At 34.4% G+C, this 12967-nt stretch overlaps 1 protein-coding gene across 3 annotated transcripts in view; it reads left to right on the forward strand.

Annotated features, from left to right (window-relative positions):
* The window catches only part of LOC134252526 (uncharacterized), a 51002-nt gene that overhangs the window by 13712 nt on the left and 24323 nt on the right, over window positions 1-12967 (forward strand). For all 3 annotated transcript variants that reach the window (XM_062735026.1, XM_062735027.1, XM_062735028.1), the window contains exons 7-17: window positions 1918-2104; window positions 2752-2870; window positions 3064-3172; window positions 3611-3808; window positions 4159-4206; window positions 4331-4513; window positions 4740-4892; window positions 5851-6048; window positions 9648-9775; window positions 9989-10112; window positions 10335-10525. In XM_062735026.1, coding sequence (XP_062591010.1) covers window positions 1918-2104; window positions 2752-2870; window positions 3064-3172; window positions 3611-3808; window positions 4159-4206; window positions 4331-4513; window positions 4740-4892; window positions 5851-6048; window positions 9648-9775; window positions 9989-10112; window positions 10335-10525 — 1638 coding nt within the window. The remainder of the gene's footprint in view (window positions 1-1917; window positions 2105-2751; window positions 2871-3063; window positions 3173-3610; window positions 3809-4158; window positions 4207-4330; window positions 4514-4739; window positions 4893-5850; window positions 6049-9647; window positions 9776-9988; window positions 10113-10334; window positions 10526-12967) is intronic.

Below are 12967 nucleotides of genomic sequence, written 5' to 3' on the forward strand. Positions count from 1 at the left end.
TAGAGGTATATAGAACAACTTCATATAGTCAAACCTCAGTATACTCAGAGAGAGGTATATAGAACAACTTCATATAGTCAAACCTCACTATACTCAGTTAGAGGTATATAGAACAACTTCATATAGTCAAACCTCAGTATACTCAGAGAGAGGTATATTGAACAACTTCATATAGTCAAACCTCAGTATACTCAGAGAGAGGTATAAAACAACTTCATATAGTCAAACCTCACTATACTCAGTTAGAGGTATATAGAACAACTTCATATAGTCAAACCTCACTATACTCAAAGAGAGGTATATAGAACAACTTCATATAGTCAAACCTCACTATACTCAGTTAGAGGTATATAGAACAACTTCATATAGTCAAACCTCAGTATACTCAGAGAGAGGTATATAGAACAACTTCATATAGTCAAACCTCACTATACTCAGTTAGAGGTATATACATGTAGAACAACTTCATATAGTCAAACCTCAGTATACTCAGAGAGAGGTATATAGAACAACTTCATATAGTCAAACCTCACTATACTCAGTTAGAGGTATATAGAACAACTTCATATAGTCAAACCTCACTATCCTCAGAGAGAGGTATATAGAACAACTTCATATAGTCAAACCTCAGTATACTCAGAGAGGTATATAGAACAACTTCATATACTCAAACCTCACTATACTCAGAGAGAGGTATAAAACAACTTCATATAGTCAAACCTCAGTATACTCAGTTAGAGGTATATAGAACAACTTCATATAGTCAAACCTCACTATACTCAGAGAGAGGTATATAGAACAACTTCATATAGTCAAACCTCAGTATACTCAGAGAGAGGTATAAAACAACTTCATATAGTCAAACCTCACTATACTCAGTTAGAGGTATATAGAACAACTTCATATAGTCAAACCTCACTATACTCAAAGAGAGGTATATAGAACAACTTCATATAGTCAAACCTCACTATACTCAGTTAGAGGTATATAGAACAACTTCATATAGTCAAACCTCACTATACTCAGAGAGAGGTATATAGAACAACTTCATATAGTCAAACCTCAGTATACTCAGAGAGAGGTATATAGAACAACTTCATATAGTCAAACCTCACTATACTCAGTTAGAGGTATATAGAACAACTTCATTTAATACATACAGTCAAACCTGTAATACATATGGTCAAAATTTCAAAAATATGTACTGTGAATCTTCAACATCTTGATGGGACCAAGAAAATAGTTCAAGATATCTTAAGATTTGAGATAACCAGTGTAAAAAAACTTAAGAAGTAAACACTTGGGACTTCAAAATTACTTCAATTACTGTAAAATCACATATTTTCGTGGGGTCAAATTTTCAAGGTTTGAGAAAGAAATACATGTATTGGTTTATGGGGATTTGATTTGGAGGTTGGAGAAGTGTTGAGTAATAATGCATATGAAATTTTGCATTTAAGGTGGTCATAAATTCTAGGGTCTCTTAATACCTTGAAATCAATGAAAAGTATACGGTACAAAAATGAGTGATTTCACAGTATCTGACTGAGATACTGAAGTTTAATTAATTACTCAATTATTATTTATAATAATATAGTTGATTATCGGTATCTTAAATGCAGATATCTCAAATAACATGGATATGTTGAAGTAATCTTAGGTCCCAATTACATGTCTTGCCCTACATATCAATTGCTCAGATGTCTTTAAGAAAACAAAACTTGGTGCAGTCACCAAGGATCCAAAATGAATTTTATGTTTTGTTAACTATAACAGAGCTTTTTTGATATTTCAGATATTCACAGGGCCAAAAGAGGTCTTAAATTACTATTTAAACCAGTTTATCTAAATTGATGATGAAGATGTTAGGGAATTCTTTTATTTTGATTGGAACATGGATGCATTTTATTGTGTCAGGCAGGAAGAAATCATAGCAAGCTGTAAGAAGCTGGGGGTAGTAAAAACAACAGACCTAAGAAAGCAGGCATTGGCTTTGTTGAAGGAAAACAAGGACAGCTCCATTCTAAAACCAGTGTTGGTAAAGATCCTGTCAAGTTGTGGGGCCAAGGTGTCCGAGATGAAGCAGTTTGTGTCGGACAGTGAAGTAAGGGAACAAATTGTTGATGGTTTGAGTCAGATCTGTACATGTAAAATAAATGTGCCATAGATACAGTCTCTTATGCAGGGCTGTCCTTAAGACTTGAAATAGCAGGGGACATTAAAAAAGTAGAGGAATGTGTCTATGGTTTATCCCTTAACATGAGGTTGAGCAGGAATGCTGGAATAATCTGGGGGTTGCATCATTATTGGCAAGAAAATTTCTCCTGAGACCCCCACCCCCCTTACGGGTTTTAGGGACAACCCTTCTTACTTTTAAATTTTTTGAAAAATACTTTGTATTTATTTCAAAATCTTATTAAAAAAAAAAGTCATGCATTCACTGCGTAGCATCTTGGCAATCTACTTAAATAAGACCTTTTATCTCCTTCATCATAAATCTATTGTCAAACAAGGGACAAATAAATTTACAAAGAGTGATATGAAAGGTTTAATTTTAATATAAAGATTGAGTATCTTAGTCACTTATATATGTTATTATTGTGGAATAGAAAACACCAGTTAAACTTGATTTAATATTTTCAGAGGTATTGGTTTTATTGTTCAGCTAAAATGAAGACGTACTACCTGGATAGTGTACTGGTAATATTTATTACAAATTTTAGATGAAAGTGTTTTTGCTTTTTGTTGCAGATGGTGACAACCTATGATCCAAGTGTCAAATTGAGTTTACGAGAAGTTGCAGAAATGAAAAAAGCTCTTCTCACAGAAAAACAAAACCTAACAAGTCTAAATAAGGAGGAAATCAAACAGTATGGAACAATATAGCTGTAGTATTATTTTTTGTGGTAATATCTTTTTTAAAAAGTATGTCTGTTAAAAAAATAGATATGCAGCAAAACTAAATCTCAAACTCTGCAGATTTTAATTATAGAATTAAAAAAAAAGTTTATAAAGCCAAAAAATATCTAATTTGAGATAATACATCATTCCGTTTTCTTTCAGATTTCTACCCCTGATTGTCAATGATAGAAGAAAAATGAACAAACTTGATACATCCACATTGAAGAGTGCATTACCAGAGATCAACAAAATGAAGCTGACACCTTCTGAGGTAATTCTTATCAGCTACTGCTATGTATTTTACACTATAATTTTTGTCATATTATATCTTATCCGTAACTACAAATGAGCAATTCATAAATCAGAGAAATATTGGCAAATAGTTGTTCGTGAGATATTTTCAGTTTCAGCATACTCTAGAATCTTAGGAGATGAGAAAAAATTGGTAGTACAATTTAATCATTAAATACAGTAAAACTCGGTTATAACAAAGTCACTGGGACCTATGAAATTACTTCGCAATATCCCTAATTTTTTCTATTCATATAAGGAACTCATTAAAATTTAAATAGTTGGGGATCAGAAATAACTTTGCTACATCCATGAATTCGCTATATCCGTGTTTGTACTAAACGATTTTTGCTGTACATGTATATCTAATACATGTAATATTTATTTCTTAAAACTATTAATTCATATTTCTTGTCAGAGGATTCAAACTTGGAGAAAATTGAAGCAGGAATCCGAATTTCAAGATCTTACCAATATCAGCACAGACGCTCTGGTTAATCTTGGAGCAACAGTTGGAGCTTTACAACCAAAGGAAATCAAGAACATTCCAGCAGCTGCAATAGGAGCCGCAATAAGCACGGGGAATTTGACTGGTGCACAGTTCTCAAGAAAGGCTGTAAGTTTATGGGGATATTAAGTTCTCAGTTTGTATTTTAATTAAATCAATATACAGGTATTTTATTTAATAACCTAAATGCCAATTTTCCTTTGTAAACCACTTTCTTGTGATTTTGCATCTGAAACCTATACATCTTTTCATGTATTTTAAAAAATGATCTTGGCTATATTTTCTGTGCTTGTAAGATACAGACATGATTTTTATGTTGACAACCACCAGGCTTCATAATGGAACCGACATAGGTTAGTCGCATGCAAGAAAATTGGGCTTAAATCATTTATAGAAAGTGTTGGAGAAATTTTTAAGAAACTCTCACTTAAAAGTAATACTAATCTGTAACTTTTTAGGCAGGTGATGTTTTTAGAAAGTTTAGAGAGCACCTTGGAAAAGCTACAGTAAGTTTCTGTTAGGTTTATACTCAGTCCCAAGGAATTTTTTTTTTAACTTGTAATATTGGAGTTCTTAATGTTATGAAAAATAACAGAGACTGTATTTATTTACAAAAGATTATATTTCTAGGGTAACTTGACTGCAGCTGAGCTGGAGAAACTTGGCTCTAATCTGCACTGTCTCCGAGCAGCTCAGTTTGAGGGAATCAGTGGAGCTGAGCTGATGCAGCTCCTACAGAACAAAACCCTGGAAAATTCCCAGTCAGCCCACTGTCTTCTGGACAAACAGGCCATAAGAATAATTGCTGCTAAAGTGAGTTCAAAATAAACTGATTCTTTGATTTTATTTCAACCACGTTTCTAAGGGAAATTAAGGTGTATAGAAAAATTGTCATCTCGTGAATCTATCTGTTCATTTGTCGATCTCTTCATCAGACCTTCTAACCATCAGCTCTCCTACAAAGAAGTGAAAACTCACATAAACTCACAAAAATAGCAACCTCCCTGTTACCGGATATAATTGATTTAGTTCATTGTAGGTGAAGAAGGAGTTAGGAGGGACGGAGGTTTTGATGACGTCCCCCCTGTTTCGGGGAGAGGTAGGAGAGATTGGGGACTCAATGCTGGAGGACATGATCAATAAACTGGTGAATGGAGAGACAATCAAGGACTTCAGATTCACCAAGAAACAGGTTTCCCACTTCATAATTTGTTTTAAATAATATTTGCAGTAGGCTTTTTCACTGAAAGGTGCTCTATTTTAATATATACATACGCTGAGTTGAACTTGGCTATCTTGAACACTAATGCTACAAAATAATACCATGGATATATTGAAGTGATATGGAAGTTTCATCTCCTGTGTATTTTTCCTTGATATCTCAAATCCTCATACATTATATTTAGGTCACCTGAGTCACTTAAATGACCTACTGCTTTCTGTTTGTGTCCGTTTTCTTTCATCAATTGTAAACTTTTGAACATTTTTAACTTAATTTTTCCTGGAACCACAGAACCAATTTCAACCTAATTTGGCATAAAGCATTTATGGGCAAAGGAGATAAAAAATTTGAATTTCAGGGTCCTTGTCCCCTGGGGCACGAGGGATGGGGCCACAACCATGAATATTAATGCAGTCTTTAAACATCTCCTTCTTTACTCTTGGACATCAAGCAGTCAAACTGTTGGCATGATTGTAATAAACATTAAGTTCTCTACTAAAATTTTGAAATTCATGGCCCTAGGGTCAGGGGTTCTAGTGCAAGGGTAGGGCTATAAAGATTTTATGGTGAAAGTACATTATTTCTTTCAAAATCTTCTTCCCCACTCCTCGGTTTTTTAATAAACAAACTTAATGTATAGTTATGATGAGAAAGGTGCCTTTTCCAAAATTGTCCATAAGTTTACAATACATGATGCTCAGGTGAACTTTAAGGCACATGGACCTCTTTTTCTCAGTCTCATTGAGTTTGAGATAATGAGGTTAGACTGTAGTTTATAATAAATAAAATGAATTCATCCTGCACACCCTCTTGCCAATAATTTAGAAGTTTGACATCTAAGAGGAAAGTTTATCTTACTTTCTTGACTTTCATTTATTAGTTTATAACAAGTTATTACAAAACAGTCTTTATAATTTTGTGATTGTAGGCATACAAGGTTTTAAGTAATCTAAAGACGGAATTAGGAAACCTAAGTACCTGGACAGTTGATGTAGTGAACAACCTAGCTGTGACAAATCTGCTGAGCTTCGTGAGAGCGGCAGACATGACTGATCTCAGGAACAATCCAAACAGTCTACAGTTCATCCATCTCTTTAACCAAGACAGTGTAGTTTCTGAAAAATCTGTGAGAATCAACATTACTTGAAATGATTTTATCAGTTGGATTTAATATCTCCTCATATACTGTAGAAGTACTTTTTTCCGCGTGGTATTAATTTACGCTATGTACGCGGTCACAAACTTTCCGCGGAAATTTGTCCAAGCGTACTTAATATAAATGTAAGGCATATAGTGACAATCTTCAGATTCAACCGGAATTATGACCCCGTGGAAAAAAGTACGTTTACAGTATTCAATCCAGTTTAAAATTCACCTTCTCCTCCCAGGTAGCAGGATGTTATTGGACCTTTGTTGGGCCAACAATGCTCCTTATGTTGGGCCACCGTATTCATTCAACATTGGGCCATCAGTAATTTGCTCACGGGCCCTTAATCAAACCAGCTTGTTGGCTTATTGTTGGGCCACTGTATCAGTTAATATTGGGCCACTGTTGGGCCAATGTATTCTTTCAATATTGGGCAAACATCATTTTTGTACAGTTGGGCCATTGTAAGCAATTAATGTTGGGCCAACTGTAATTTGCTCATCGGCCCTTAATCAGACCAACTTGTTGGCTTATTGTTGGGCCAATGTAACAGTTAATATTGGACCACTGTTGGGCCAATGTATTGTTGGGCCATTTACTCTTTCAATATTAGGCAAACATTTTTGGGCCAACGTTGGATTATATCTTATTGGCTCTCCATCAGGACAACTCATTTGCTCTTCACTGGTTAGCCATTTGTCGTCAAAATTGAATAACAAACGATATATAATAAGTTTATACTAGTTTTGTAGTACATGTACAGTTTAATGGTAAAACCCCTTTAATAGTATATATGCTAGATTAATGGTTTAATACATATTCACAATATCTCATAGAATTACCATCAACAAGTATTGCATTGTAATTTAAGTAGCTATACATTAATTTAAAAAAACCGAGGAAAAAGAAATCAAAATATAAAATTAAATTAGAACATACTAGTATTTTATTGCTCAGTGCATGAAGAAAACATTAATAAAGAACAAAAAGTTGATGCTCACTTTAAGCGATACATGTAGGGTTACAAATTTATGCACAAGTTCAGTAAAATTACTAAATTGCAGGTATCATTATATGCACGTCTAAAAAAAAAACAAAGCCCTCCTGTTCTTAAAATAATAGTAAAGAATCCCGCCATTTTGTTTACTTACACAATAAAATGTTTCTGGCATCTGCATCGTGTTTGTTACCGACAAACAGACACAGAAAAGGGTAGAACTACAGCTATGACACAGTATACAGTAAAACACGTTTAGTACGAACACAGATATAGCGAAATCACGGATATAGCGAAGTCGTTCTAAGTCCCCGGCAAAATTCTTAACAAATCTTTGTAAAATTTTACGGTTATAATGAACTCTGATATAACGAATTTACGGATATAGCGAACTGATTTTGAGTCCCATTGAGGTCAAATATAATAAAATTTACATCTTTTATAACGAACTTTCAAAGATCTCAAAATTTGATAGGTTGAACTGACTTTATTTTATTTTAGCTTTTGTATATGAAATTCAATTCATAATAAAACTTTAGTTATCTAAGGTATGTTTTGTAATATTTGCTTCACAAACATGTTTGGTAGTAATACTTGAGGGAAAACATGCATATTACGAATTCGCTATATATATAGTCATATGAATTCGTTATACGGATATAACGAATAACGGATATAGCGAATTAAATTCACTGGTCCCCAGGACTTCGCTATAACCGAGTTTTACTGTATAACAGAAAAAAGTTAGGCACTGCCACTTTCCATCTGATCCTTCTCCTAAGTCACCTCTTCTCTCTCCCGAGTCTCCTCCTCCCCCTTCTTTTCTTCTCTGTCCATTTCTTCCTCCCCCATTCCTGTCCCTGGCATACCTTAGCCATTCTTTGATTGTGTTCTGAATGTCTTTTTAGAATCTCCAGTAGCACTAAAATTGTAGTATTTAGTTCTTAATACATTTGTTACTTTTCTCAGTAAAGAGTAAACATATGATTGAATTTACTATATGTTTACAAGTAGGCTGTCTATTAAGGAATAATCGTCTTTTTTGTTTCATGGTGTGATTAAGCGATTAGCTTACGTGATGAAGGTATTTATGCATAAATTTCTATGCTGGATTATCATTATCACACCAGTTTTGATTCAAATTTGTTGCCCAATATAAATCATTGTTCAAAATAAAATACATGTATAGAAAATTTGACAGTACATTGAACAAATTTTAAATGAAAGAACCCAATGTATGTTTTAGTACTGAATAAATTTTGTTTCAACTTCAACATGTTCAACATTTTCAACATGTTTGATCATGTGCTTGACGTTAAGCGTATAGAAGTAAAATGAGTGGTAGACTTCGGAAATTTATTCTACGAGACACAAATTTCAATTTAAATAAGGGGCAAATTATTCATTGTTTTAACTGTATCAAAAACATTTGTTATTTTATACTTTCCTTTATTTTCTTGTATAGAATCACTAAATTTAATCACTGATAATTTATTTTGTTTTGACAAATTATAAGAATTTTATCAAGCCTTGTAAATTTATTTTAGCTTACTTGTATTTTCAAGTAGGATTGGTGGTAGATTTATTTCTGATTGTTGAGAAGATCGTATTTGTTAATATACAGATTTGTAACAATTAAATGTTCAAACACATTGTCCCAATGTTGGTCCAATATATCGGGCCAACATTGGGCCAATGAGAAAATGACACTGGGCCAACATCATTTGCCAACATCGGCTCAATGTTCTTGTTGACGTTCGGCCAACATAGGCCCAATGTCGCATTATTGGGCCGATGTTGGCGCAACGTTGGGCCAGTATCTGTAGAAATAGCACTCTTCATTGGGCCAACGTTGGCCCAACATATTGGTCCAACATTGAGCCGATGAGCAAACTTACATTGGGCCAATGTCATTTTCCAACATTGGCCCAATGTAACCGATGACATTGGCCCGACGTTGGCCCAATGTTAGCATGCTATCTGGGACAGTTATGACCCAATAGCACCTGGCCTCCACACTTCCCTGTGTCTGATTTACACAGATTTGTACATGATATCGTTTTAAACTATAAACGTTAATTAAGCTGTTTCAAAGCAAACATGTTATAAATACTTACAAAGTGGATGCAGATATGCAAGGTATCAGTCTCATTACGCTCGTGTCAGATTAAAAATGGCGCAGATATTACAAGTAGCCCGTATGTTGTCTACCCATTATGCTCAGCCAAATTCCTGGTATATTGGGCCTACTTGGGGCCGATGCCAATCCCCCAACAAATATTTTCTCACATGATAACGGTTTTATGATATAACGCCAACAGTTAGCCCAACATTGGCCCCATTATACATAACCAACTATCAATATTCCATGTTGGACCACTGTTGGCCCAATAAAGGTAACCCAACAGCGATAATACAACCATAATGTAAGATTGGGCCAAGGATGTTCTGCTATCTGGGCTTGAATTTAGTTCAGATTTTCATTTGTCATATTCTGAATTCGAAGTCTTTCAAAATTGAGTATGTTATATTATTTTAGTCATGCCATCAATTTATTTATTTGTTAAATTGCATCTTTTAGAATAGAATGCTGGGGAAAGTTTTGATTGAGAGATTTAACCTTGACAACTCCTCTGCTGATGTTTCGACCAGCGGTCTGACGGAAGATGTCGTGAGACAAGTCGGGACTGAAGTCATAGCAAGGCTATCGTAAGATTTCGGAAAAAATATTTCAGAAATAATTTCTATCATATTCATAATTATAGCAGCACTGTAGTATTGATGTTTTTTATTTGACAGGAGAATTTCAATACTAATTTATTATGAGACATTAAAACAAAGCATGATGAAGTTTGATAAATGATACAAGTGTTTTAGTGTATTTTTAATAAGAATTTATTTGTGATTGAATTCTCTTTAAAGCAATGACCAGCTGAGGAGGTTGAACATGACGGATACTGTCACCGAACTTCTGACCGGCATCAACCTGAACACCGTCCCCTGTCGTGTACTCCAAAACAGGACAGCATTCGTAGTGGAGGAAAAGGTACGCAAATAATTTCTTAATATTTTATGGGCAGTTGAAATGCAGTATTGAGCACAATATCCTAAATAGCAATGCATAGATTAATGAATACATGAAAAAAGAATTAATCCACCTTTTAAACTTTACAATAACTTATTTAATACCTTGCATTTTTGAATATCTTTGAGGACCCACGGGGTTTGATTGTTGTTATAAGTTTAGGTTTTACTGATTTCTTTTCAGGGTTTGACAAGTCTGAGTCTGGAGGAAGTGGAATCACTGGGAAATCTGAAGTGTGGCTTTACTAAATCTCTTGTACAGCGTATGACAAAAGAGGCGCTGGCAGGAACCGGGGCAGAATTCGCCAAATGTCCCTGTGTCTCCCGTGCTGTAAAGAAAGAGATTGTCAACCAAATGAAGCAAAATCAGGTCATGTATGTAAAATTGATTTCCTGTTTAAAAAACCAAGATGTGTTTGTGAAACACTGCATGATGCCCACTTATGGGAACATAACGAAGGTTAATTTTTCTCACATGAAAATCAAACATGTTGATACCCAAAGAAAGGCCTTCTCACAAGAAATACAAATGTGAAATATTAAACCCAAGCACCAACTGTTCAAAAGTTATGGCCAAAGTCAATGTTTTTCAAAGGTAGGTCAAAGTTTGGGTCAAGGTTATTGGTTTCTAAAGAAAGGCCTTGTCACAAAGATTAAATATGGGAAATATGAAAGCCCTATCCCTAACCGTTCAAAAGTTTTTGCCAAGCTTAAAGTTTTAAAAAGTAGGTCAATCTCCAAGGACAATGTCAAAGTTGTTGGTATCCAATGAAAGGACTTGTCACAGAGAATATATATATGAAGTATGAAAGTCCTAGCACCAACCGTTCAAAAGTTATGGCCAAAGTAAAAGTTTAGAATATTGGTGTAAAAGTGTGTCAAAGTCCAAGGTCAAGGTAAAGAGATCAAATTTGATACCTACCCTAAGAAAGGTCTTGTCACAATGAATACACCTGTGAAATGTTATAGTCCCACCCAGTCAAAAATTATGAGCAAGGTTAAAATTTTTGTGGACAAATAGCTAGACAGACAGACGGGGCAAAAACTATATACCCCTGAAAGAGTTAAGCCCACGAATGGTCAAAAAATGCCTCATCTAAAAAATTAATGAAATTTTGATAACAGATAGTATAGACTTCAAGCTTTGTGGAACTGTTTTCTTTTTTTTGATATCTATTTTACTTTTGCTTTAAGAGAGTTTGCAGTATGGCATTGTTTTACCAGAAAATTGCAAACGGAACGTCATAATTTGTATAACGTGACGTAACGTCATATAGGGCCAAAATGACGAGGGGCTATCAATAAGTTCGTGGACTAGCGCTATAAAATTAAAACCGTTGTAGCTACATCAATGAATTTTAAAATATTTACTTATCATCATCTTTTCTATCTATAGAATTTACCACGAATCATAGATTTTATTTCTAAATGAATTAGTAAATTTTTTGTACGCAATGGTATGTCCAGGCGGCGCAATCTCGAAAACGACGTTTTTTTTCGACCTAAGTGTAACTAAGATAAACTATTTTGATATGAACATTTGACATCCAAATATCCCGATAATTCAGGTATGCGTTGGGGCACTATTGTTCGATAAAAAATGGAATTTTTTTACCTCATTCTTTAAATTCGATGAAATTTTATTGTAAATTTTACATGGAGTATCCTAACAAATATCACCTTGAAAATGACGTCAAATGGGGGGAGTATTTTGAACTCCAAAAAGCAAATATGCTGGCACAATCAAGCGAGGATCTCCGCGTGTCCCAATGTTTAAATTCATTTGCAATAATATATGCATAGAAGCTGCAGTTCTTGACATTGTAAAGTCGTAAAAACAAGACGGTTTGAAGTCCTTACTCTGCTCTGGGTAATCTCATCAAATAAGAAGTGTACGATGTCGAGGAAGCGGACATTAAAAAATCATTACGTTGTCAGACATCATGAAACTAAGCAGCGACAGCGCCGGGGATCATATAATGTCGTTTTTATATTAATAATAGTTTGGGAAATAATGAATGTATCAAGCTAAAATTTTCAATATTTTATTATTTTTTGTTGTTTTATGTTCCTTATAAATTTTGTTCTGACAACATAATACTAATTTAATAGCCCCTGTCCACGAACTTTTGGATAACCCCTCGTATGTGATTGTAAAAACAGAAATGACTTAATAATGGATAATTGACTACCAGGTAGAACATTATCAGTTTAAGAATAGAATACCAAGTACATGACCAGTAATATTTTGTGAGATCCTAACAATGCAAGGCACAATGGAAATGCTTTGTTTTTTAAAGTAAGTTGGGGGTGGGGGTGGGGGTGGGGGAGACATCACCTCCACAAAAAATTAACATGCAGCAACAATCCGCTGATTAACTGCATCTATACATGGGCCGGTAATACTATATATTCGATTTTACTTACTATTCACTAAATACACCAAAAGGTATATTTCTGACTTCGTGTACGTACATGTGTATATATAAATATATAGTTGATACGTAAAAATGAAATATACTAGTAATTACCGGCCCCTGTGACTCCACCCACTTGAAAAATCTTATTTTATTGTGGGTGGGATGGCCCCCTCTAATGCAGGAATTTGCCAGTGTTTAACCTTTACAGAAATAGATCGCATCTTAATAATAAATACCATACCATAAACTAGGCAAAAGAATATTGTCAGGAAAAAAGTGACCCTTCCCACTCTGTTACACACAAATATAAAATAAGATTTCAGCGTGATTTATTTCAAAATTGCAAGTTGTCTATGAAAGTGCGCTTGCACCCCTTTCTAAAAAATCATCAACTGAA

This window comes from Saccostrea cucullata, unplaced genomic scaffold, assembly GCF_032062105.1.
Source record: "Saccostrea cucullata isolate Sc308-1 unplaced genomic scaffold, CSIRO_AGI_Scuc_v1 ctg167, whole genome shotgun sequence".
In the NCBI taxonomy this organism is placed as follows: Eukaryota; Metazoa; Mollusca; class Bivalvia; order Ostreida; family Ostreidae; genus Saccostrea; species Saccostrea cuccullata.